Source organism: Olea europaea, chromosome 11 (genome assembly GCF_002742605.1).
Source record: "Olea europaea var. sylvestris chromosome 11, O_europaea_v1, whole genome shotgun sequence".
Classification (NCBI taxonomy): domain Eukaryota; kingdom Viridiplantae; phylum Streptophyta; class Magnoliopsida; order Lamiales; family Oleaceae; genus Olea; species Olea europaea.
The window spans coordinates 12,972,187-12,998,189 of NC_036247.1; the positions used below are offsets into that span (position 1 = coordinate 12,972,187).

The window sequence follows — 26,003 nt, forward strand, 5'->3', positions numbered from 1 at the left end:
GCACGTTGATAACGACAGTAAACATGTGCTAAAATCAATTCAAGCTAGAGATGTCGATATGTACAAAGTAACTCTTATTTGAGACGATTAGACCTAAGAAAGTAAAGTTTGTAAATATTTTTGTCTCGACCTATGATGATCCACAAGCCAAATGATCGAATTGAGCATGCTCAGGATACAAGAGCTAGCCTAACCAAGTCGAGCTCAGCTTGCATCACACAAAAAGTAAAGATTTTCATTGAAAAAGAAATGGGAAAATTACAATTGAGATCCCCGACATATTAAACATTTAGAGTGTGTTTGATTACATTTATTTTCCATGGAAAATATCAATTTTCCATTCAAATTCTTATTTGGAGTGTTTGATTGCTATTTTTTTCCCTGGAAAACATTTTCCAACTTTTGAAAATATGCCTGATTTTCCTTGTTTTTAAGGAAAATATTTTCCTTGGTAGAGGTGATTTTTACTTTCCACAAAAGATGGAAAATATTTTCTTTTCTAGGTAATATTTTTCATGTCAATCAAACACACTCTTAGTAAATAGGTCATTAACCTATTATTTTGGCACTTATAGTTTCAACTTTTTCTTTTTGTAGCCCTCTAGTTCCCAAATAGACAATTTTACTCTTAGCTCTAGTAGGAAATCGATTTTTTGGAAAGTAGTTTTTTTTAAAGAATGTGTGATTAAAAATTAAGAAATAGTTATATAGAAATGTCAAAAATGATTTTTTAATTATTTTTTTTATCATTTTTTGGAAATGTGTTGTTGAAAACAAGAAAAGAAAAAGTAACTTAAAAAAAAAATCAATTTCATATTGAGGTAATTAGCACAAAACGTCCCCACCTTTTAATGTTATTGTGCAAAATATCCACACCTTTCATTTTTTGTCATTTTCACCCTTACCTTCCACAACTTTTCTTTGAGTAATTGGCACAAAATGTCCTTACTTTTCAAATCTATTGTGGAAAATGTCTCTAATTTTTATTTTTTAACATTTTTGCCATCATTTCAACCTTTCTTTGCGCTGGATTTCTTCTGTCCACATTTCGTCAGTTTTTCCATTAATTAAATACAAAAATATTTTTTTTCTTTCAATAAACAAGGGTAAAATTATCCTAAAAAATGCCTGTTTGAATTATTTTTTTAAGAAATATATTTTATAAAGAGTGATTTATTTAATAAAAATGAGTGATTAAAATAAAAAAAAAATGAGTTGTGTAAAATTATTTATGATTAAGAATAAGAAATTTTAAAGAATATTCCATTATTTTCCTCGTCATTTGAAGCAGCACGGAGCCACGGACCCGCACAAAGTTCTCCCAGGTCTCTTTCCCTCTCTCTCTCTCTCTAGATCTCAATCTATACATACGGACATACTCTCTGTGTTCAAGTTCTCGTTCCGTTTTTGGATGAACGTTTAGGCTAAATTTCACCACCAAATATATGGGAAAAATCCCATTTTCCAGCTATACTTTGGAGAATCTTTAGCTCTTATTATTCTGTAACCCATCAAAGATTCCATTTAAAAATTATAAAAATAAGTTATTTACAGTTTCTTGAACCATCCACACCCCTCCTTTTTTCTGTGCTATGGCATCAAATCCGAGGCTTAAACTTGATACCAATTTCTGGTTTTGTTTAAATTTATCGACTTTGGGGATTTTCTGAAGTTTCATAGGTTTTTTATCCAAAAAGTTTTTGAGTCTTGGGTTGGAAAGTCAACATTTTGTGGCTGTGTTGTGAAATAACCTTTGTTGATTGCTAATATTGATTAATTGTTTAGATGCTTTCTGGATAAATATGCAGCCCGATCAGAGAAAAAAGGTACTAATTTTACCTGCAGTCATGTTGGGTTACCTTGTTTATTGGAAGAAAAATGTATTTTTGTATTTAATTAACGTAGAAATTGACGGAACGTGGATGGAAGGACGTTCAGCGTAAAAAAATGTTGAAATGAGGGAAAAATGCCAAAAAAATGAAATGAATGAACGTTTTTCACAATAGACTTGAAAGATAGAAACGTTTTATACTAATTACTTTTTTTCTTTTCTCTTCTTTTTGAAGTATTTAAATAGAAGGGTAAAATCGTAAAAAATGGATGGAAATGTCAGAAAATGAAAAGTATAGACGTTTTGTACAATAACATTAAAATATGAGGAGGTTTTGTGCCGATTATCTTTTCAAATTGGGGCTTATATTTGATTAAGCAATAAATACTCAATTTTTGTTAGAAAGACATTTTATTTGTATTATTTAAAATTAAAAGAAAACCAAATTCTAGTGGGACATGGGAGCTTGAAGGTGACCGTGGGAGGTTGGGTTCATTTTGATTTTTCTTTTAGTATTATTTGCTTTCTATTATTTATTTATTTTATTTAATAATTTAATTACATAAGGGTAAATTACATTTTAATTAAAAAAAAAAAAGAGTTTTAATAAAATGATACAATTGTCAACTGGAAATTGAAATATTATAAAAATTAAATGCTGGGACTGGGGTTGTCAAATTAATAGATTGGGACGTACTTGGTATAGTTTTAATAGGTTGGGGGTTCCATCTGTAAGTGTTCCAAAAAAAAAAGAAAAAAATAATTATCCAAAAACCAACCAGAAAATTCCACGGTTTTTGTCTTTATTCCACTTCTTGTTCTTACTTTTCTTCCCTCAAATTCTCGTATTAAAAACCCCATCCAATAAATAATCACTTCTTTTCTTTGTATATATGCCAATCATTGCTTCATCACTCTCTGCTTTGATCTGGTGTTAGATTGGATCACTTCTATTAGTTGCCCACCAAAAATAACATTCTTTTTTGAGGTAATTTGCATTTATGTTGGTGATTCTGTGAAATTCAATGGATTTCGGTTGCTGGGTTTTCTATTTCCTTGAAGTTTGTAATTTTTACCAATTCATTTATGGGTTTTGTTTAATATTTGTGTAACCACATGTTTCTGATTGCTGGGTGTTGAATATGGTTAAAGAGTGATCTGAATAATTACATGGACTTTATTTTGGGCATTTTTGGATTTTTCTTTGGTATAATTAGCGATAAAGGTGACAGTTTTAGTTGAATATTTTATTTATTTTTTATTATTATTATTATTTTTTGGTTAAATTTTGTTTTAAGGTTTGGGCTGAGCTGTGAAATTTTGAAATTGAACTTTTTGTGTTCCTGGAGTCTCTGTGATTGTGGAAGCTGGATGTTTTATCAGCAAGACTACTACTCAACTTCAATTGAACATATATATATATATATATATATATTGAGTTTCACTTGATGGAAATAAAGTTGAATGAAATAAATACGAAAATTGATAAAAGATTATTCATGATAATAATTTATTTAAATAGTGATTTTATTTGACATTAAGAATCGATACACGAAATGCGGAAGTTGGTTGCTTTCGTATGAAAAATTCATGCTTCATTTTTGCATACTAATCTTTTGTCTAATTTCTTTTAATCATGTTTTACTTTCATATTAGCACGTCATTAGGTCTTTAATTTTATTTTCTACTTATTTATGATTATGTAAAATGTGAAATTGCTACGATTTATGTACAATTTTGTTTATTGGTCTATGTTTTTTGTAATAAATATAATTTTTTTTAACAGATGGAAGATGATGAAAAGGCGCCTGAGAACCATTTGACATCGGCTGCAGCTTTTGTGGAAGGTGGAATTCAGGAGGCATGTGACGATGCTTGCAGCATATGCCTTGAAGAGTTTTCTGATAGTGATCCTTCAACAGTATGTATTAGGATAACAGGTCGAATTGTTATGGATTGTAATTTACTTGTCAATGTAATTGCACTTTTCCATTTGCAGGTCACTACTTGCAAGCATGGGTTTCATCTCCAGTGCATTCTTGAATGGTATAAAGATTGCGTTCACTGAAAAATTTCTTGCATCAAATAATTTACTCTGTGGATTTGTGATGCATGATGATTTCTTCATATCCCTGTAGGCAAGAAACTTATTGCCCCTTTATGCTGAATTGTTGTAACTTTGATATAGGTTCAAGAATATAATTAGGAAATTAGATGATTTGGAAAAGGGTGTTTGATTGAGTATATGAATTTTTTGGTTGTCCTTTCTTGACATTATAGAGGTGGATGAAATAGGTGATCCAGTGAAAGACATAAAGATCCAGCGACAAACTAATAATACAGAATGAATGGTTATGTTAACGTGCATCCTCTTGGTCAAACATTTCGAATTGTTCTGGCATTAATCTTGTCTTAACTTCGGCTATTGTGAATTAAAGTCATCCATCTTGATGCCTTGTCTTCCAATCTACTATATTTTTGTTTATGGACCTAAAAGCTTGGTTAAGTAGTTATTTTTTCCTATGTAGGGGGGTGAATATTTAAAGAAATTTCATATTTTCATATCGAAAATGGTATTTCTATTTTATGTAAAGCAGGTTTTTGAGGTGAAAAAAATTGTCAAGACTTCTGGACACCATATCACGCTTAAAGCACATAACTGTCGTGTCGTCCTTGGTTCTAGCAGACTTTGAATCTGCCACTTTTTGCTTAAATTCCTGCTTGTTCTGCTTTGTGGTAAATCTAGTAACTCTCTGACTTGAATATTTGACTCGCTTAATGGTGCCTACCTCGTGTTAATCAGTTAATGTAACTAATTCACGTAACTTAAAAGATAGCTACTCTAATGATTTATCCTTACCTTTCTTTGAATCTACATGTCATTTTCGAAAAGAAACTACTTTTTTTTCTCCGGAGACCCAGGGTTATATCTATATTGTTGTGTGTTAGGATAAGATTTTGATAAAGTTGTTCATTATTTTGTAATAAATATTAGGTGCCAGAGAAGCTCCCACTGCCCCATGTGTTGGCAAACCATCAGCCTGAAGGATCCTAGCAGGTATATCAATTCGGCTTTTCCCTCTTCTCACGTTGCACATATGTTTCTTCTCAGTGATCTTATTTGATGAGTGCCCTTGTTACGCATTATTTGGCAGCCAAGAATTGCTTGATGCTGTGGAACATGAGAGGAACCTGAGGATGAATCCACCTAGAAACACCACTATATTTCATCATCCAGCCTTGGGAGATATCGAATTGCAGCATGTTAGTGGTTCATTCCTACACTTATAAACATTTGCCCCTTATTAATTTCTTAGTGACTTCATGTTGAATTTACGAGTTTTCTTCGACTTCTTGTACAGTTACCAGTTAGTGGAAATGATTCTGAACTTGAAGAACGTATTATTCAACACTTAGCTGCTGCTGCTGCTATGGGAAGGGCTCGTCAGCTTGGTAGGAGGGAAGGTCATAGGAGTAGGTCATCTACTCAAGGCCGTCCCCATTTTCTGGTGTTTTCAACTAATCCAAATTCTTCTTCTGCTTCTTCCTCCCCTGCTCATAGAGGTGGAGTCGGAACTCCTCCTGCAGTCATGATAGCTGGCCCAAATTCTCCATTTATTACTGTAGAAGAAGATTCTCCACAAATTACTACACAACCATCTTCTGTTCAAGCCGATTCTGTTACAACCCCAGCCTCAAGATCAAGCGCTGTTGCAATACAACCTGGAATTTCCTCTAGCAATCAGTACTTGTGTTTCTTGATTTGAATTTTAATTTTTGCTAACATTGTAGGAATCGGCTATGAGTGATTTTTGTTGTTCAGTACAGCTTAGTCTACAAGTTCTCTTGCAGAAGGTTTCCTGCTCAGACTTCCCCTGGCAGCCAAGATATAGCTGGACCATCAGATTTGCAGTCATTCTCAGAGTCTCTCAAATCACGCCTAGGTGCATTGTCAACAAGGTACTAGGAAAACTCTGTATATAATTTGTTCTCCAGGTTCGATTTAAATGTCATACTTCTCTTTTTGTGATATCTCGTTATTGACCTTCAACTTAACTAGAAGCCCAAAAAGGGTAAGAGCAGAAGAAAAGGTAATTCAGTGGTCTGGTTCATTCAATGCTTTAAGGACAGATTCTCCAGGCTTTAACATCAAGCTGCTACGGTTGTTGCTTAAAAATCACAACCAAACCCCATAAAATTTAGATTTCCATTAAGGGACGTTTTGCCATAAGCTGCTTTTGAGACTAAAAAGCTGTTTTTTGGCTTGCTTGGTTAATTTTTTCTTGTTAGAAGGGTTATTTAGAGGAAGTCGGCTCGAGGTGGCTTCTTCAAAAAGCTCTTCTACCAAAAAAAGAGGCAAGAGCCCTGTCGATTGGGCTCTTACTCTAGGGTAGAGAAGGCAAGTTTTTCTTTTGGTGAGTCTTCGGACTGAACAATTTGTTTTTATTTTCCTCCCAGATACAAAGAATCAATAACCAAGAGCACAAGAGGTTGGAAGGAGAGACTGTTTGCTCGCAATAGTTCAGTGCCTGACCCTGCCACTGAAGTTCATAGAGATGTTGATCCAGTTATTGCACCTGTAACCCGCACGATTGATCATCTTGAAATAACTGAAGATAGTAGAACCAACGTAGCGTCTGTATCAAATAATACAGAAGATAGCTCAACTTCAGTTCGAGCTGAACAAGACACTGTAGAGATGGATGGCAACTCTGCTTTGATCGATGGCAACCCGCAAGCTCCACGTGCTTCTAGTACTGCGGCAAACTAAGTTTGTATTCTTTAGTTGCATCAACTCATTGGTTTCTTTTCACAGTAAGCCTTCTTTTGGTTATCTATCGATTCCGGCGTGTTGATGTTGAATGATAAGATCAAAAATAGTTTGAATGATTTTTACTTGACGTTGTATTGTCATATCTGGTTAATGGCATTGATTTTATCAATGTTTCTTTGTGGTCAGGTGAACTCCTTTATTCGAGATTTTCTCTGCTGTAATGATGCCTCCGGCATATGGTAATCCTAACTAAATCAATGTGTAAGAGTGCAGTCAGCCTCTGTGGTCTTCTCTGGTCCAATAAACGAACCGTGCTCTTGATTTTTGTGAATTGGTCTATGGTTTCAAGATAATGAGTTCTGAATGTATTTCATGTTTATTCGTTTCTTGGATTATTAATGAAGTTATTCGGACAAATTATTTGCTTTCAATTTTCCTTCTTGTGTTCCCATTATTTCACTTTCTTTTATTCTTATTATTTAATGTCTAATTGTTGTTAACTAGTGATTTATTTTGATAACGTGCATGTGTATTATTTTTTAGTAGTATATATTGAACATTTTAATTACGCGTATATCAGTAATAATTTGATTACGATGATTAATGTAGACCTCAAGGTCACGCGACAGAGTTTCTCTTTTTATTCTCTTAAATGTTGTTGTCGTTCTTTGCGACATTTTATTTTATATTTTGCCCTGTTTGGGCTCCATTGAAATATATTTTTTGTAAAAAAATTTATTTTGTAACAATTACTTTTTTTTAAAAAAAAGAATGTATGGTTAAAAAAATAAAAGTAAAATTATGATGGGATTGTTAGGAATGGCAAAAAAATCTTTTCAACTCGATACTCGTCGGGTCTTGCCTAACAGGGTAAATGGGACGGATACGAGGTGAGTGTCATTGTCTTGAAGCGGGTATGGGGTTGGTATGGGAAACATAGTCTCCACTCTGCTACCCGTCTCGTTTAAAGTTGATTTCAAATTTAAGTTTTTATATTAAAAAAAAAATTATCTTCATTTTTTAAGGTAACATAAGTTGTTTTTAACTAATTAGTAAAAAACAATAATATTTACTAACTAAGGACATAAAAAATAGAAGCAAAAAATAAAAAGAAAAAATAAATTGAGCAATAAAATGGGGTCGGGGAGCCCTACCCCGCCCCGATGCCGGACCGAGCCCTTCCCGTCCAGTTTTGATCGGGTATGGGCATAGAATAAGACAACAAAAATATTCGACGGGATGAGGATGAAAATGGCCGAATCGTCCCATACCCATCCTGTTGCCATTCTTACGGACGATTTAACAAGATGAGAGAACGAAGCCATTTGAGGCTCCACAATTGATAATTAAGAGATTAGTGGTGACAAGATAGACAAAGTAAAACTTGGATTGCGGCCAGGTATCGGCACTCATTTTCAAATTTACTTATATGGGCCTATTAGGTAGTGTCTATGAGAATCAATTTTTTGACTGTTAAAAAAAAAGTGGATTCTGTCTGTGAGTGAATAAGTTAAAAATGACGGCCGAATTAGAGAAATAACAGTTAAAAATTAAATTTTTTTGGTGAAAAATCATAACCAAACAGGTACTAAATTGTCAACTTTTGGAGGAAACAAAAAATTAAAGAACTAAACTCGGCATTTTATTTTGTATGTATAGACACTCTACGTGATATATTTATTTGAATTTCGTCGAGTTCAATGTTGTAGGAGTAAAATTTAATTGCTTTTAACTTGTTTTTTCATCAGCAACCTTTTTAATTAAATTTTAACACCTCATTATAATTTTGAGATTTACCAATATTGAGACCTTTACCGGGCATTGAGTTTCAACGAATTTTTTACCTTAAAATGTAACACTTTAAAATTGAAGTGATGCATTAAAAATTTATTGAGAGACGACAAAACAGCGTGTCGAAAAAAGTAACAAATTAAAAACTTTAGGGGTCAAAACAAAAATATGCAAAACAATATAAGTCCCCCTTTCGAATTTGAAAGAGCGAGATTTAAACATTCATAAAACAAAAATGTCTGGAGGAGAAGAAGACGAAAGAAAACGCCACCGAACTCAAATTTTCCGATGGTATTCACCTTTTCCTAATTTTATTATCTCCACGCTTTAATCGAACGAAAAATAAAACGAGCAATGTGTTTCTTTTTTCTTTTCTTTTTTTTTTTTTGGTAAATAGTTGGAGTTAATTTGACGATTACACAGGAGTTAAACAGGTGTTTTTTAATTGTGTGTTATGTAATTTAAGTGCATGGTTTATTGTATCGAACGTAATTTTTGTTAGAAACATTGTTTTGTTTGATCTTCTCAGTGTTCTAGTTTAAGCCCCCATTTGGTAACAATTTTTCACCCAAAAAATCAATTGACCGTTTATTTTTTCAGTATTCCAGTCGTGATTTTCGACTTCTTCACAGGTGGGACCCACTTTTCCCTAAACCTAAATTGTACGAGGATGCTCAATTTTGCAAATTGGGTCATGTAACAGGATCGATAAGCTGTAGTTTATGTAAACCCGCGCTATAATCTTGTTAAATTTATTTGTTGTTGTTCTTCTCTGGTATCACTTTTGTTAATGTAATTCCTTTTGTCCCAAGAAAAAGAATGATACTGCATTTTCATTTCGTTTGTGGCTCATAAATCTAATGACCTTTGCATCATATGGATGTAACCTGACATTTTCATGTAATTTATTTGTTCAGAGTTTTTGAAGGCAAAGTGTCTAATGAACTGTGAAGTTGCCTTAATTCTTGAACACAAGTATGAGCAGCCTCAACAGATGTCTGAGGATCCTATGAACCAAATATCTCAGTAAGTATAATTGACACGCTTTCAAATTTCTTCTTTATTTTGTTGTTTAAGAGCTTGTTTGGGAAGTGTTTATAAACTGTTTAAATTGTAAATGGATAAATATGAGTAGCGGATAAGTGGGTGGTACTTGTGGATCCATGAAATGTGTGGATAAAAGTGGTTTGATTGGTTATAAACCGTTTATAAACATTAGCCAAACATGGGCTAACTTTTGAGTGCATTTTTTCTTTTCTCATGAGGTGTCAATTCAATCTCCGAGAAGATTGTGATATTGATATAGGCATCTGTTCACATTTACTCACATTGAATCTGGATCACCCACGATGTTTCAGATATACAATTTGTTTGTACTGCATGGAGGAATTTCTAAATTTTGTTGGTTTGGGAATGCTTAATATTGAAATTGAGATGAATTTGTCCCAGAAGAAGCACTTTGGCAGACCTTGGCATATTCTTCACACGTGAATAGTTTCTTTTTATCTTTTTCTTGAGTTTTATTGAGTTGCTTTTTGTATGCTATGTAACATTCTGTAGGGAAATCTTGGTCTGTGAAATTTTCTGAAAAAAATGAAAATGCAGTTTCACAGTGCAAAAGCATATTATGTTTCTCACACTAAATTGGAAAAAAGGCATTGTGCCATGAGTTTTTTTATTTTCGATTTTTCGGGTTTTTAGAGTACTATTGCTGGATTTATTGTGCCTTCTACCTTAATAGGGGATAAAGTGGAAGGTGGAGGTATTTAGTTCCTGTTGTTTGGTTTCAGAAGGTAAGACAGATAATATCACACAAAAGGAGAGCATAATTTTAGGTTAAGAAAGAAAATTGAGTCTCGTCCTTCTGATATCTTTAGAGATAAATGATGAGTGATGGCTTGTCTGGTCTGTTTGAGTGTCTCAAAAAATATGGTCTCTTGTTCACATCTATCAAAGTCTCGGTCTTGTAAAAAAATTCTGGTTCATATTTTTTCTGAAAGAACATGGTATTTGAACAGATTGTATAAGTGTGTCTAAATTATGGTTATCTTCCTTCTTCTAGGGTTTTCGAGAAGTCACTCCAATATGTGAAGTGCTGCTGCCATTATAAGAACCCTGATGCTGTCAGACAAGTTCGAGAGTGTCCATCATGATGAATTTTTCCTTATGTTTCATATTTATACATGCCATTTATGATTAATCTGTGATCGTGTTTATGTTAAACTACTTGATAACGAATTCAAGATGGACGATGGACCATTACCATATTGATTTGTTATACATTTTCCCTTGTTTTTGTACTCCTTGTTTCATCCTTTGGCTGGTACACCACTTAACCTTCTACTTTGGGTGGTTCTTCGAGATGTATAAAGGTGTTCATATTCGAGAAGTTGCTTTTGTTTCTTTTATACTTCAGAGATAGTAGGTCACAAGACAGTCCTGCTTCTCATATTGTTACTTCTGTGCTCTCTTACAGATTGGTTCATAAACAAAGAACATTGAAGAGAAACATCAATATGATAGATCTCCAATCGGTTTGCAAGGATACAACCAATATGAAGGCTGTCAAGTCATCCAATATTCTAGAATATTCCACTTAGTCAGTTAGTGAAGGGGCAAAAGGGGTAATAGGAATATAATAAAATGTCTATAAATGTGATATAGGGGTGTGGGAATTACTCATTCAGGTGATTAGTTGAGAAAAGAGTGAAGAGAACCAAGGCATCTCGAATAGCCTGGAATTGTCATTTCATTTCTGTTACTCTATCAATACAAAATTCTGTTTCAATACATTCAAGCTCAAATCTATTGTTCTACAACAATCTGCCTTCTACATTTTATAATCATACATTTTCCTAGTCTTCCAGTTGATCAGCAACTACCTAGGTCCAGCAGATCATCAGCAGCAACAGGATCCTATCACAATATGCAGAAGTTAATTGGATAGCTTCATTTATTCAGTCTGATGTACACCTATGACAAGGTCGTTGATGTAGAATCAATATACTAATCAAGAAATAACAAAGTTAGAAGGACAGGAAGAAATAGGCAGCAAGAAAGGGGAAGAAACAGAGAGAATGGAGGGAGAAGACCGGAGGAGAAGAGAATAAGAGGGGAAGGCAGGAGAAAGCAATGCTAATTTTCATTCAATTCTTCATCTTCATCAACTGAGTTCTTCGATTCCTTACAATCATATAAATAACAAAATAATAAACCTATTTTGAGGGCTTGGGCCAAACCCATATACAAGCCCAATACACCGAAAGAAGGGAAAGGCAGAGGGGAGAAAGAAGAAGAGAAAAGGAGAGGGGAAAGTGAGGGAGAGGGAAGAGACGTGGACAAACCACCAAAGAAAATGTCTTTCATTCATCAACTGAACTTTCAATCCCAATTACAATAATATAAATAACAAAATAATACACTTGGGCTTGCGCCAAACTCATATACAAGCCCAATGAGACATAAAGTCCAAAATAAATAAATAGAAGATAAAATGGCCTAACAAATGGCTCAATGAGGATGATGTCCACATCAACTCTCGGGATGGGAGAAAAACTCGACCCCGTCGAGGAGGTAGATCACAAAAGGCCGCTGTCAATCTCCTAGCCACAAACTGATTGGTTGAGCAAACTTCTTTCGACGTCTATAGACACGCAAGGGTCGTGGTCAGGGTAGGGGAAGATCTTGTTGACTCCTATAATACTCCAACAAATTAGGATCAAGCTGTTGAAGTGTCTCTTTGGAGATCCAAGTACAATCAGAATCAGGACGACCTTCCCAACGAACAAGGAAGCGCTGAATGTCTCCATCCTTGGTTAATATGGTTTGTGCATCTAGAATAGCATCAATTTTATCTTTATGTGCTGCAGTAGGTGGAATTGGGGCAGGGATAACATGTTCAGGATGAGGGTCCAGAGATGGAGGTGTGAAAGGATCATCAGCGGGATGAAATTGGCCTTTGTAAGCAGCTAAGTCTTTAACATTAAAGGTAGGGTGGTAGCCAAAATGTGAGGGTAAGTCAATGACATAAGCATTTGGACCAACACGCTTTAAAATTTTAAAAGGACCAGCACTACGAGCTTGTAATTTGGAAGCAGGCCTAGATGGACGCCGTTCCGGTTTAATTCGAATCATAACATAATCCCCAACATTAAATTCAACATGGCGTTTGTGCAAATCAGCTTGAAGTTTATATAATGCATTACTCGCTTCTAGCTGTTTATTGACCTCAATATGCAAGTCACGCAGATGTTGTGCAAAAGACTCAGCTGATATAGAAATACTAGCATGTGGAGACGTGGGAATAAGGTCTAACGGCTTCCTAGGCTTAAAACCATGAACAACTTCTAAAGTACTCATACCTATAGACCGATTCACTGAACTGTTATATGCAAGCTGGGCAGTAGGAAGAATTAAATCCCAATTCCTAAGATTTTCCTGGACTAGACACGTTAATAGATTACCAAGACTACGATTAACAACTTCAGTTTGACCGTCCGTTTGTGGGTGGTACGCAGTAGAGAATTTCAGTTTAATGCCAACCATACTCCATAGGGTTCGCCAAAAATGGCTAGTGAAACGAACATCTCTATCCGAGACAATGGTCTTAGGGAGGCCATACAGCTTGACGATCTCATGAAAGTATAACTTAGCAACCTTAGATGCATCGGAAGTCTTGTTACGAGGAATAAAGTGTGCCATTTTCGAGAAGCGATCTACGACAACAAAAATGGAGTCGTGTTTCTTTGGAGTACGTGGCAACCCTAGCACGAAACCTATACTAACGTCTTGTCAAGGACAATTAGGGACGGGGAGGGGCGTGTAGAGGCCTGTGTTCTACTTCTTTTGCTTAGAATGCTGACAGGTGTTGCATGTGCCAACAATCTTGGCCACGTCTGTCTTTAAACTGGACCAATAGAATTGACGTTCAATTTCCTCTATAGTCTTATCACGCCCAAAATGTCCAGTCAACCAGTCAGCATGACTTTCCCACACTATAAAGTCTCGTACTGGAGTTTTCGGGATGCACAACTTATTGGATCGGAAAAGATAGCCTTCTTCCAAACGGAAATCGTCAGTGGTGTCCAACTCCCCATTTTGCAAATCAAGAAAAATATCTCTGAAATCGGGACATAACTCGTACTCTTCCTTAAGTCTTTCGAACCTGATGACCTTAACACTCATGGTGGACAAGAAGGCGATGCGACGGCTTAAAGCGTCAGCAGCTCGATTTTCAAATGCTTTAAGACAAAAGAATAGGCTTGCAAATATTCGATCCAGCGGCCATGCCTAGAATTCAATAGTCTCTGGGAATTAAGGAAATGAAGGGCCCCATGGTCCGAAAAAGGACAAATTCGTGTGGTAATAAGTAATGACACCAATAGCGCAAGGCTTGTACGACTGCGTACAAATCCTTATCATAAATTGAGTACCGTTGTTTGGCATCATTTAATTTCTCACTAAAATAAGCAATATGGTGGCGTTCTTGACTCAAGACTCCACCTATTCCTACCCCTGACGCATCACATTCGACCTCAAATACTTTGGAAAAGTCTGGGAGTCGCATGACAGGAGCCTCTGTTATTCGCCTTTTGATTAGCTGAAAAGCTTTGGCCGTTTCCTGCGTCTAATGAAATTATCCTCTCTTCATGCACTCTGTGATATGAGCCATGATCGTACTAAACCCCTTGATGAAACGACGGTAAAAGGTAGCTAAACTATGAAAACTCCTAACATCATGTATATTCTTGGGGTCAGGCCACTCAACAATTACCCGAATCTTCACAGGATGAGCAGATACTCCCGTAGCAAAAACAATGAATCCAAGGAACACAATTTTATCAGTGAAGACATTGGCATACAAACTTGTTGCACGCAGTGTAGAGCAAACTTGCTGTAGAAAAGGTCCGAGTATGGAAAGAAGACAAGATATAGTAATTATAGTCAATTAGTGATTGTAATCTTTTAGTTTTTGGTAGAATAGTTTTATTCCTATTTTAGAAGATTAGTTTCATTTTCCTATTACTCATCCCGTGTATATATACTTACTGTAATCAATGTTTTTATTATTGAAGAATAAGAATTTTCTCTCAATCTCGTTTTCTTCATGGTATCAGAGCAAGGGGCTCTCATCTAGAAAACTATGGCGGAATTCCTTGCCGACAGTTCTGCGTCTACAATGTCAGGCGCAGAAACAGAGGGTAATTCCTCAATTGGTCAGAATGCATTCGAGAATTTCTCGTTTCAGCTTACTGTTGAAAAATTAAACTGGAAAAACTACCGTGAATGGGCCCAGTCGATTAAATTGGTGATTGATGGAAAAGGAAAGTTAGGCTACCTTACTGGCGAGATAAAGAAACCGGCCGACACAGCCCTGTAGCAACGATGGCACTCAGAAAACTCCATGGTCATTGCCTGACTAGTGAACTCGATGAAGCCCTCTATAGGGAAAACCTATCTGTTTCTTCCTACAGCGAAGGTTGTATGGGATGCTATAAAAGACACCTACTCAGACGCTGAAAACGTTTCACAAATCTTTGAATTGAAAACCCGCTTGTGGCTGACCAAACAAGGGACAAGAGATGTCACATAATATTTCAAGGAAATGACATCTCTTTGGCAAGACCTCGACCTCTACAGTGAAGAAGAATGGAAGTGTCCCGACGACATCACCTTGTACAAGAAGAAGCAAGAAAACGAAAGGGTCTATGAATTTCTTGCCGGCCTGAATCGCGAACTCGACGAAGTTTGAGGCCGAATTTTGGGACGCCGCCCACTACCTTCCACTCGAGAGGTTTTTGCAGAAGTACGTCGCGAAGAGGCTCGCCGGCAGGTGATGATGGGGGAGGTTTCTGGAGAAGCTTCGGCCGTAGCTGGAAGGAGAAATGGACCTCCAAGAATTACAACTTCTGGGCTAGGAAATTATACACATAACGAGCCAAAATATGGGCCAAAAATTGAACATATTAATGGGCCTTTTAATGACAGTGATGGTTTGGGTTTTTCAAAAGGAATTATAAATGGGTCAACCCAAAAACAACGGGGTTGTCCTTAGTGCGAGCACTGTCGTAAGTCGGGTCATAAAATAGATACATACTGGGAAATTAATGGGAAGCCAAGTGACTGGAGACCTAAGCTAAACTCGATGAGCCAGCGATATCAGGTTGAAACAAAAAACAATTCAACTGCAAGCAATACATTTAATTCCGAGCAATAGGAACAATTCTATCAACTATTTGCAAGCTTTCAAACCTCCGGTCAGTCTTCTTCTCCTAAAGGCCCCTCTAGCTCACTAGCCCACTAAGGTATCTTTCCTAGAGCCTTAAATACTTCGAAATATAAAAATGCTTGGATTATTGACTCCGGAGCATCCAATCATATGACGGATTCGTATCTATTCAATTCATACTCAACTTGTCCTGGCAACATTCGAGTTAAAATTGCAAATGGCTCACTTTCATCTGTTGCAGGAAAAGGGAGTATTCGAATGTCTGAGTCCTTAACATTGGATTTTGTTCTCCATGTCCCAAATTTATCTTGTAACTTATTATCTGTCAGTTAAGTAACAAAAAATTCCAACTGCTCTGCTAATTTCTTCCCATCTTATTGTGTCTTTCAGGACCTTTCATCGAGGAAGACGATTGACAGTGCTAAAGAATGTGAGGGATTATACTACTTCGAGGAAACTGATGTGAGTTCACTAGGTCAACTTTCACAATGTAATTCTACATCTACCTTTAAAGATAGTGAAATCTTATTATGGCACAATAGAATAGGTCATCCCAGCTTACAATATTTAAAACATGTTTGTCCTTCAATTTTCATGAATAAAACACCTATTGATTTTCAATGTGAAAATTGTGAGTTTGCAAAACATCAGCGTACATCTTTTCCAAAATCAATATACAAACCATCCAAACCATTTACTATGATTCACAGTGATCTATGGGGACCTTCCTGCACCCCTAACCGTACCCAAACAAAGTGGTTTGTCACATTTATCGACGATCACACTCGAGTATGTTGGGTTTATCTGCTGAAAGAAAAAATCGATGTTCGATCAGTATTTATGAACTTTCATTCCATGATCGTAACACAATTTCAAACACAACTTCAAATTCTTCGCACTGACAATGGTACAGAATATTTCAACGCTACTTTGCAAGACTATTTAAAAAAATATGGAATAGTCTACCAAAGTTCATGTGTCCATACCCCACAACAAAATGGGGTTGCTGAACGAAAAAATAGGCACATACTATTAAACTCTGAAATGGGGACACCCCCGTTAATGTTTACAATGAATATGCCAAAAACATTCTGGGGAGATGCAATTCTAACTTCTATTTATCTAATAAATCGATTGCCCAGTCGGACCCTCTCTTTTGACTCACCTTTAAAAAAACTCCAAAAACGCTTCCCAACATCCCATCTTAATTCGAACCTACCCTTAAAACTGTTTGGCTGTACTGCATTTGTACACATTCACTCCCAACACCGCAATAAACTTGAACCACGTGCCATTAAATGCGTGTTTATTGGGTACTGTCCCACTCAAAAAGGTTATAAATAGGGGTGGGCGCGGGTCGGGTCGGTTCGGAACCAAAATTTTCGGGTATCTAGTAAATGGAACCGTCGGGTCCAAATATAATTATGGAACCGTTCGGGTTCGGTTTAGTTCGGTTCCGTTCGGTTCTGTACTATAATTAAATTTTTTAACATTTATAACAACATTATATAAATACGATTAATGATACATTCAATGATTTTGGAATGCCATAGGCTACTAGACTACCTTGTTCAAATGATCGCTATGGCCAAAGTTTCGGTCGGCGGAGGTCACAGCTTCGATCAGAAGTCACAACATCGGTCGACGATTGTATAGGTCTTGGAATGTCAGCGAGACTACGAGAGTGAGTGCAAGAGTCGAGACAACGTTATGCACTTTAGTGTAGGTGTTTAGGGTTATTTAGTGGATTGGATCTTGTTGGGCTAAGAAATGAAACAATAAAATGGGTAATGGAGCCAAAAATTAAAAAATTAGAAATGAAACAAATTATTGGGCAAAAAATTTGGATTTAAAAATTGTTAATTTCTTAATTTGTTTAGAAAAAATTAGAATTAAAATAATTTGATTTACTCAATATAAAAAAAAATTAGAAAAATTCGGTTCTTATTCGATTTTTCGGTTCTTGGTCTAGAATCGAGAACCGAACCGTACCTGTTGGTTCTCAATTCAAATACCCGTTCGGGTATTTAATTTGACAAGAATCGTCGGGTTCGGTTCGAGAGATTTGTCCAGCTCTAGTTATAAATGTTATGATCCTTTGGGGAAACGGGTTCTTGTGAGTCTCGATGTCACTATTTTTGAAACCACACCTTACTTCTCGAAGCCTTCTCTTCACGTGGGAAACTTGAACGAAGATCGGCTCTCCAATCATGAATTCTTGGACTTTGATCTCACCTCTTCTGACCTCACACATACTAATCCTCCTAGTGTGCCATATACAGAAGAAAACTTGAATTCAGGGGAAGATGGAGAAAAGCAAAGTGACAAGGAGATACTAGTTTACTCACGAAAGCCTAAATCAAAGTGTAATGAAACCCTTGCAACTGAAGCACCAAAAGAGTTCCGGTGATAGGAACTGATAAAGATCCTTTCAGCAATCCAAGAGATGATCTACCTATTGCTCTCAGAAAACCAACTAGATCATATACTAGAAAACCAACTAGAAAAGGTCCGAGTATGGAAAGAAGATAAGATATAGTAATTATAGTCAATTAGTGATTGTAATCTTTTAGTTTTTGGTAGAATAGTTTTATTCCTATTTTAGAAGATTAGTTTCCTTTTCCTATTACTCATCTCGTGTATATATACTTACTGTAATCAATGTTTTTATTGTTGAAGAATAAGAATTTTCTCTCAATCTTGTTTTCTTCACTTGCGTGAGATGATCTCGATGTTGTTCCCTAGTTTTGCTGTATATGAGAATGTCATCAAAGTATACGACAATGAATTTGCCCATGAAAGGTCGAAGGGCCTGTGTCATCACCCTCATAAAAGTACTTGAAGCATTGGTTAGTCCAAAAGGCATGACCAACCACTCGTATAGACCATCATTCGTTTTAAATGCAGTTTTTCACTCGTCTCCTGGGCGGATTCGAATTTGATGATACCCACTCTTCAAATCGATTTTGGAAAAGATTGTGGCACCGGCCATCATATCTAGCATAATCAAGTCGAGGGATGGGAAAACGATACTTGACAGTGATCTTATTGATAGCGCGACTATCAACGTACATCCTCCAAGAACCATCTTTTTTAGGTGTCAGAAGGGCGGGAACTGCACAAGGGCTTAAACTTTCACGGATGAAGCCTTTGTGAAGGAGTTCACCCACTTGTCTTTGGAGCTCGGCATGTTCAGCAGAATTCATTCTATAGTGAGGCAAATTGGGGAGAGACAATCCTGGAACTAGATCTATAGCATGTTGAATATCTCGTAAGGGAGGCAATATATCAGGGAGGTCGTCAGGAAATACATCCTTAAATTCTTGAAGAAGTGATTGGACTTTAGTAGGGGCCGTTATTGGGGAATCGGATGAGACTTCCATAACAATCACAGCAAATACGACTGAGTCATTTATGATTGTCCGTTCAAATTTTGTAGGGCTAATCACATGTAATCCTTTCCTCTCGACAATTTTTTTTGGCTTAGTGAAACTTAACATATTTTGGTGGTGAAGGATTAAGGTGAATTTTCTTTCCATTAAATACAAAGGAACATGAATTTGATCTTCCATGGATAGTTACATTCAAATCGAACAACCACGGTCGACCAAGAATGACGTGTCTGACATCCATAGGGATGACGTCACACCATATATGATCCTTATACTCAAGGAACTGGATAGGCACCAGACAACGCTCCTTCACAGCTATAGAAGAAGTATCAACCCAAGAGACATTATACGGTTGGGGGTGCGGGACTGATTTCAACCCAAGATGGGACACTGTGGTCACAAAGACCGCGTTAATACAACTCCCACTGTCAATAATAATCTTACAACCCTTATCGTTGATCTTGATGTAAGTATGAAAAATGGCATGATGGCGCCAATCATCGACATCCTTAGGTTGGGTAAGGGTACATCGTACAACACTCAACCGAGAGGTGTCGGGGATTTGAGAAACAGGACCTAGACTTACAGGAAGGGCACGAAGGCAACCTAAGAAGGTATCCTCATTATCACCCAAATCGTCAAACTCTTCAAAGTTAGGCTCATAGACTTGATTTTCTAAGGGCTCATCAACGACATCCTTTCGCTCATCAATAACTAAAGCTCGGCTCGGACATCTAGAGGAGATATGGCCGAACCCCTTACAATTGAAGCATTGCAAACGAGAAGAAGTTTTTGAAGTTTCGGGAGCTTTACCCTTATAGTCTAAATCAGGGAGTGTGTTAGACGGTGGAGATCCTAGGAGAGATTTGGTGGGAGGAGGAGGTGCCGAAGAGGTGGATGGATGGTTATCACTACGCCTTCCATACGGAGTCTTAATAATCGACTCGTAATCTCGAACCAAGGAATAAGCGTGATCGAGAGTGGTGACATCTCACGTCAAAGATCGTCTCTTAGGCCCTGTCTGAACCTACTTAAAGTCATAGCTTCATCCTCGACGATGTGGCATCGCATTCGGAGCTCATTAAATTGGGTAACATAGTCGGTCACTGGACGGTTTCCTTGTGTGAGAGTATTCCTCTGGTCCAACAAGTTGCTCCTATAAGAGTGGGGCAAATACTTCTCTTGAAGGCGGCGTTTCATTTCCTCCCAACTTCCAACGGGAGGTGCATGACGCCTCTTAAGAAGATCCTCAACGCTTTTTCAAAAGAGTTGGGCAGTATCAGTTAATTTCAAACTAGCAAATTGAACTCTTCGGTCCTCTGGGACTCCATACCATGAAAAGAAACGATCCATGTCTCTAATCCATTGTGTAAAAACTCTAGGATCTAAACAGCCATCAAAAGTAGGAGCGTCTAATTTGATGTTTCGAAAGTAACGCTCCTCATAGCGAGGAGGTGAGTGAGAACCATAATGGTCATGGTCTCGCTCATGATTGCGCTCCTGTTCCCCATTCCTTCGCCCATGACGAACACGCTGTCGACCCCCATGTCGATGACGATAGGGTATGTTATGAGACGCTTCAGAGTTATCAGCGTCGGTTGAGGGAGAGTTTTGTTCTAAATTGTTCACCCTAGCAACTAGTTCTCTACTCTCTTCACGAGTGGCAGTCACTTCAGTTTGGACGGTTGCTAATTGAGCATGTAGTTGAGCTAATTGTCGAGTAAGGGCATCAAATTGAGAAGGGTCCATGATCACAGTATTGGAATTGGGTATGACAAAACGACCACTACGTAAATGCATGCAATGTAACACTAACTGAATGCAGTAAATGACGAGATCAATAAACAACTAGTTCAAGAAATGGAAAATAACAACTTCAGCATTTTATTTATTTATTTATTTATTTATTTTTATTTTTTTGGATTTATGAATATTCAAATGTGTCAAGCTGGTACTGCTGATCTATGTAAAATAATAAAGCAAGGGCCAAACACTAGTCAACGACATAAGTACGTAAAATAAATGAGGGGGTAAAGGTGAAAATATGACAAGGGGAGTTAATCACGTGAATTTTATGTAAAGACTGCAGCACAAAAGCTAATTGATACAATTCAAGATAAACAACAATATAAACTGAGGATGAATAAAAACAATGACTTTCTTTTCGTTCGTTTGAAAAAGCTGTGTCCAATTAATTGGAATGAAAGAAATACTTGAAAATGATGTTAAAAAATAATAATAATAACAACTTCTCTCTTCTTCTTTTATTTATTTATTTATTTTTATTTTTTTTAAAATCAAAATCAAACTACACTTTGATGTAAATTGTTTTCACAACACTGGACCCAAAATACTAAAGCAAAGCCCACATTGAAAATCAAAATTTCCAAAGACCAATCCCAATCATTACACAATATGGAGCCCAGAATGTTAACCCAAATTAAAAATAAATGCTAACTCACAAAACCAAGCTCAGAATACTGAGGCACGGCCCAATATGAAAATCAAATACCCACTACCCAAACAAATCCTTCCATCCATGTCTACCGGATCTGGAGAAAATCGTGGGTTGAGTGGAATCGTGGTTCGAGTGGCACTGGGGTGTCGGTGGTTGCGGCTGCTTGGAAATTGGAGGTCGAAGTAGCACCTGGCGAAAGTAGATAAAGGTTTCTTGTGCGTGAAATTTCTGGTTGGACCAGGGTTCTATGTTTATTGTGATAGGCACGGTGGTTTAAGAGTAGTGTGTTGGGTTGACATATGGTTGTGGGGGTTGCGATCTTGTTGATGAAGATGATGATTCAATTGGGTAAGTGACTTCGCACAATAAATTGTGAAATTTTGGTGGTGACGGGTTGTGGGTTGTGGGGTTCTGTTGATCGTGGGCAGTTATTGCTTAGTGGGGATTGTAGATGGTGGAGGAGGTTCCGGGTGTTGAGTGAATTTCGAGTGTTGTGGAAGGACGTGGTGGTTTCTCTATGCTCGAGATGGGTTCTGTTGGATTTGTATGTGTTTCTTGTAGATGTGTGGAAGTTACTTGTGGGCTGGGGAATTGTGTATTGGGTAGTTCAAGGGAAGTGGTGGTGGACAGGAACAGACGCAGAGAAGGTGGAGGTGGTGATTGGGTTCTGAAGCAATGACTTTGAAGTTTTCATTTTGAACAGGATAATACTGGAGTGTGGTTGATGAGCTATGCATTGCACGTAGGAGAACTTTTCGATCGTAGAAGAGATGAACACCTAAAATACTTTTCAAGTTTAGCTCTGATACCAAAAATTGATGTAGAATCACTTGAGAAGAAGAATTAGGCAGCACCGAAAGAAGGGAAAGGCAGAGGGGAGGAAGAAGAAGAGAAAAGGAGAGGGGAAAGTGAGGGAGAGGGAAGAGACGTGGACAAACCACCAAAGAAAATGTCTTTCATTCATCAACTGAACTTTCAATCCCAATTACAATAATATAAATAAAAAAATAATAAACTTGGGTTTGGGCCAAATCCATATACAAGCCTAATGAGAGTTAAAGTCCAAAATAAGTAAATGGAAGATAAAATGGCCTAACACATGGCCCGATGAGGATGATGTCCGCATCAGTCGTCTTGAGCTATCACCAATAACTTGCATTTTTCATGTGATGTTGGCATCTGGGTTGCAAGTGCTGTTATCTACTTTGAATTGCTAGTCCTTCTTTTTTTCTAAGTAAAATTTTTGAAATTCTTAAAGATGAAGCACATACTTTTTTTTCTACTGATTGTATATGTACAAATTGCAAGGAAACACTAGCTTTTTCTTGTATAATTATAGTTCAATTAATCTACTTGTACAAAGTAGGTTAACAAAATTTGTTGACAAAATCAATGTTGGCAAGATCTAGGCTGTTAATCTGTTTTGAATTCAAAAATTGTTTTTGAAATGAGTGATAAAGATATTGCCAACTCATACTTTGTCAACCAACTTTGTCATCCTCTTTTGTAGGTGTAGCATCACTCATTATGGTTTAGATTGCTATTTCTATGTCAGGTTTTAAATATTTCTTTTGCTTGATTTAAATTATGTTTTGCGAGGCATTAAGGCTGAAGCTCATGCTAACAAGGACTTTCTAGTATATCCGATGATACAAGTGATTGTGTTATTTTGTTCTCATTGCTTTAATTGTTGCTTTATTTCAACTAAACAACATAAATCTTAACTCAAGGTCAGAATTCCCAGTCGATATCAGCTGGCTGAATTTTAGGTAATTATGTAACTTACCAAGCACAGATATCTTCCATACCTGATGAATATCCTTGTATTCTTTTGTAATTTACTTAATATGCAGCTTTCTGTATTTGGGAACCTTTGCCCAGAAACAATAGAGGAAGCTCTTTCCATGGTCCCGTCTATCAAGGTACCTTAACCTCTACCTCTAGTATACTTGATTTATGCATTCTGTTGAGAAGCCTTGAGTCTAATACTTGCTATTTGATTCTTCTTTCCATTGTTTGACTGGGGGGATGAGTGTATGTAGCTCTCACGTTGATAACCCCTAGAAATTTGGGTGTTGGCTGTGTTCTTATTTCATTTTGTTTATTATTGCTCTAGTAGTTATGATTTAAGGTTTAATCCATAACATGCATTGTATAAAGTGACATCGAGTTTGTTCCTATGCTAATGTGGGGGTAGGCATTGTTCAACTTGCTTATGTAACTCATTTGTTTTGCAGACTCGAGGACAAGCTCACGATGATTATGCAATTGAAAAAATGCTCAATGATCTCTCTGATCAAAAAATTCAAATAAGTGTCATTTTACTCTGTAATTTGGTCTGAAAGCATTAGGGGCTTCCATTTACCTTTCTAATTACAGTTTTGTGTAGTCTATTTCAATGACTAACATGCCATTTATATAAGTTAATTCTTCTCTCTTTCTTGACAAGGTATTTATTTTCGTAAGTTAACCTTCCCAATGGAAAATATCTAAATAAATTCAGAGATGGGTGGTACTTGGTGTACTTAATTTGGGTGTATAGGGGTGTCCACATCTCTCACATGAAATGGGACCCGTGCGAGGTGGGCCTCACTTGATGTAAGGGTTGTGGACATCCTTACATACCCAAATTATGTATATCTAGATTTATCCTTTGGAGATTTCTAAATAGTAAAATCCTTTGATTATCTATAATATTTGGTTTATTATGTTTTGAATTTTTGAATGATTTCAAATTTTCAAGAAAAGAATCAAACTATTCTCTATTAGAAGCTGAATGAATAAAAAATATACTACCACGTAAACATTTAGTACGTGCATGTCTGTTACATCAGTAGTAACAAAACTTAAACACGTTTCTTTCAATTATGTCTGGTTTGAAATAAACAATTAATTTATTTGTCACACATTTGACTTAATCACGTCTAGCATTATAAACCGCAATGAGGGATTGCTATAAATGAATTGTCGCAGATGGCTAGAAATTAAGGTTTAGTCCCTATTTCTACTTGATATTATACAATGATTTTGTACAGACAATTGATAAATTCCGTCAAGAATAAAGTTATTTAGCACTAGTAGTACTAAATTATCAATCTACGTAGCCACACGATATATTCAATTAAATAAATCATATGACATTACATTTATATGAATTATACTGTCACATAATTGTCACCTAGAATGATACTTCACACCACTAAATAGCATTACTCCTTTAAGTACATGATAGTATTAGACATTGTACTTTGTTTTATTATTATTACTATTATTATATTTAAGAAATACTATTTAATCTAGCTTGGTAAACATGCCATTAATTCCTCGAAATAATTGCATGAGGAGACAATAAAGGGAGAAATCCACTGACTGAAATTTTTGCATAACCTCAAGCATTGTAAAAATTCTCCAGACACCAAGACAAAAATACAAAGACCAAAATACTGGATCAAACGGATTCTTATTGCCTAAAAGAGAAATTCCATCCAGGTTTAAATGCACGTCCAATTTAAGACCGTCCTCAAGCTCTGTTCTGCAGCCATTCGTAGAACTTCATCTGCGCAGCCATTGTATCCAACCTATATAGCTGGAACCAATGGTTCGCAATTTCCAGTCCAAAGCAGGTACCGGTGACGGCTCCAAAACCAAAAGCGAGTGCTGCACCTGTCAAACGCAATGGAAGTTAACAAGTATTATTCTACTCAATCCCAACTATTTCTGCTAAGTTAAAACTTCTCAAACTACAGATTCATGCTAGTTTGAAATATCCCGTATCCCTTGGCTGGGCAGGACCATTAGTAAGGTTAAAAGCCAGGGAATCTGAGGTTAAAAGAAGAGCAGTCACCCGCTCAGAAGACAGCGGCTTATTAGTCTTCTAGTGGCATGTTTTGGTCTTGTTCCCCGTTAGAAAAGGTGCGCATAACAAGATGCCAGCATTACTGCCTTGACAAATATTTATCTTGCTAATACATGGCAGTCATCAAAGTTGTATCTAAATTAGATGAATGTACCGAGCATTGCACAGTGAACAAGATTGTGTAAGAATTTTTTTCATTACAAAAATGAGGAGGAAAGCACAAAAAGAAAAGAAAAGGTGAAGACATGCAAGAGACAGAACATTGGCGTTGCTGGTTACCCAACCACTTCCTGCTAACCATTACATACAATATGGAAGTGATTCCTAACCAGTGAGCTAATTTGTAAGCATGTTAATAACCCAATGGGAGAGACTGAACTGTAATTATTTATCTTACAAGAACAAAGGAACAACGGTGAAAAAAAATTTCGGAGTAAGTTATCAATGGGTAACTCCATAACCATAAGTATCTACAGGATCTCACATCTACTAGAGCCAGACAAAAGGGCTCATGTCACAAAAATCTAAGGATTAAGTAACGAGAAGCAAATCAAGAACAGGGGTTATGTAAGAAGAGATCGAAACCAGAAAATCACCACTAATTACCTAAAAATCAGGCTGTAAAGTTTCCCAAAATTATTTTATACACGAGCTGGCTACACCAACAAAGAGT

General features: G+C 36.6%; 2 protein-coding genes and 2 long non-coding RNA genes across 8 annotated transcripts; 3 read left to right on the plus strand and 1 right to left on the minus strand.

The window, feature by feature from the left end:
• The first annotated feature begins 1,307 nt into the window (after positions 1 to 1,307).
• Positions 1,308 to 7,059, plus strand: LOC111403438 (E3 ubiquitin-protein ligase RHF2A-like). Of its 5 annotated transcripts, none has more exons than XM_023031953.1 (9): positions 1,308 to 1,325; positions 3,618 to 3,752; positions 3,831 to 3,877; positions 4,827 to 4,889; positions 4,987 to 5,095; positions 5,194 to 5,576; positions 5,684 to 5,791; positions 6,290 to 6,646; positions 6,792 to 7,059. In XM_023031953.1, the coding sequence occupies exons 2-8, from the start codon at positions 3,618 to 3,620 to the stop codon at positions 6,600 to 6,602; spliced, it is 1,158 nt and encodes a 385-aa protein (XP_022887721.1). In that variant the 5' UTR covers positions 1,308 to 1,325; the 3' UTR covers positions 6,603 to 6,646; positions 6,792 to 7,059. The 5 variants fall into 5 exon arrangements, with proteins under 5 accessions (XP_022887721.1, XP_022887717.1, XP_022887718.1 ...); XM_023031949.1 differs by lacking the exon at positions 1,308 to 1,325 and adding an exon at positions 1,788 to 1,826; XM_023031950.1 differs by lacking the exon at positions 1,308 to 1,325 and adding an exon at positions 1,788 to 1,826 and having other exon boundaries at positions 6,290 to 6,602.
• Positions 7,060 to 8,605: 1,546 nt separating this feature from the next.
• On the plus strand, positions 8,606 to 10,785 carry LOC111403439. The gene is made up of 3 exons (XR_002704456.1): positions 8,606 to 8,687; positions 9,314 to 9,422; positions 10,459 to 10,785. It is a non-coding gene; the product is annotated as an uncharacterized LOC111403439 (long non-coding RNA).
• Positions 10,786 to 13,232: 2,447 nt separating this feature from the next.
• LOC111404479 lies at positions 13,233 to 13,962 on the minus strand. The gene is made up of 2 exons (XM_023033278.1): positions 13,795 to 13,962; positions 13,233 to 13,685 (listed from the first exon to the last, which is right to left on the minus strand). Exons 1-2 carry the CDS (start codon positions 13,960 to 13,962, stop codon positions 13,233 to 13,235), a joined length of 621 nt encoding a protein of 206 aa, XP_022889046.1.
• Positions 13,963 to 21,289: 7,327 nt separating this feature from the next.
• LOC111403440 lies at positions 21,290 to 23,916 on the plus strand. Its single transcript, XR_002704457.1, has 3 exons — positions 21,290 to 23,243; positions 23,328 to 23,396; positions 23,712 to 23,916. It is a non-coding gene; the product is annotated as an uncharacterized LOC111403440 (long non-coding RNA).
• Positions 23,917 to 26,003: the final 2,087 nt, after the last annotated feature.

Excerpts from the sequence above, each read along its gene's own strand:
- LOC111404479 (XM_023033278.1), bottom strand. The coding sequence starts at position 13,962 with ATGCGACTCCCAGACTTTTCCAAAGTATTTGAGGTCGAATGTGATGCG. Across the intron at positions 13,686-13,794 it reads ATAAGGATTTGTACGCAGTC|GCATGGCCGCTGGATCGAAT; the intron begins GTACAAGCCTTG and ends ATTGAATTCTAG.
- LOC111403438 (XM_023031949.1), top strand. The coding sequence starts at position 1,803 with ATGCAGCCCGATCAGAGAAAAAAG. Across the intron at positions 3,753-3,830 it reads CTGATAGTGATCCTTCAACA|GTCACTACTTGCAAGCATGG; the intron begins GTATGTATTAGG and ends TTCCATTTGCAG. Across the intron at positions 4,890-4,986 it reads AGCCTGAAGGATCCTAGCAG|CCAAGAATTGCTTGATGCTG; the intron begins GTATATCAATTC and ends ATTATTTGGCAG.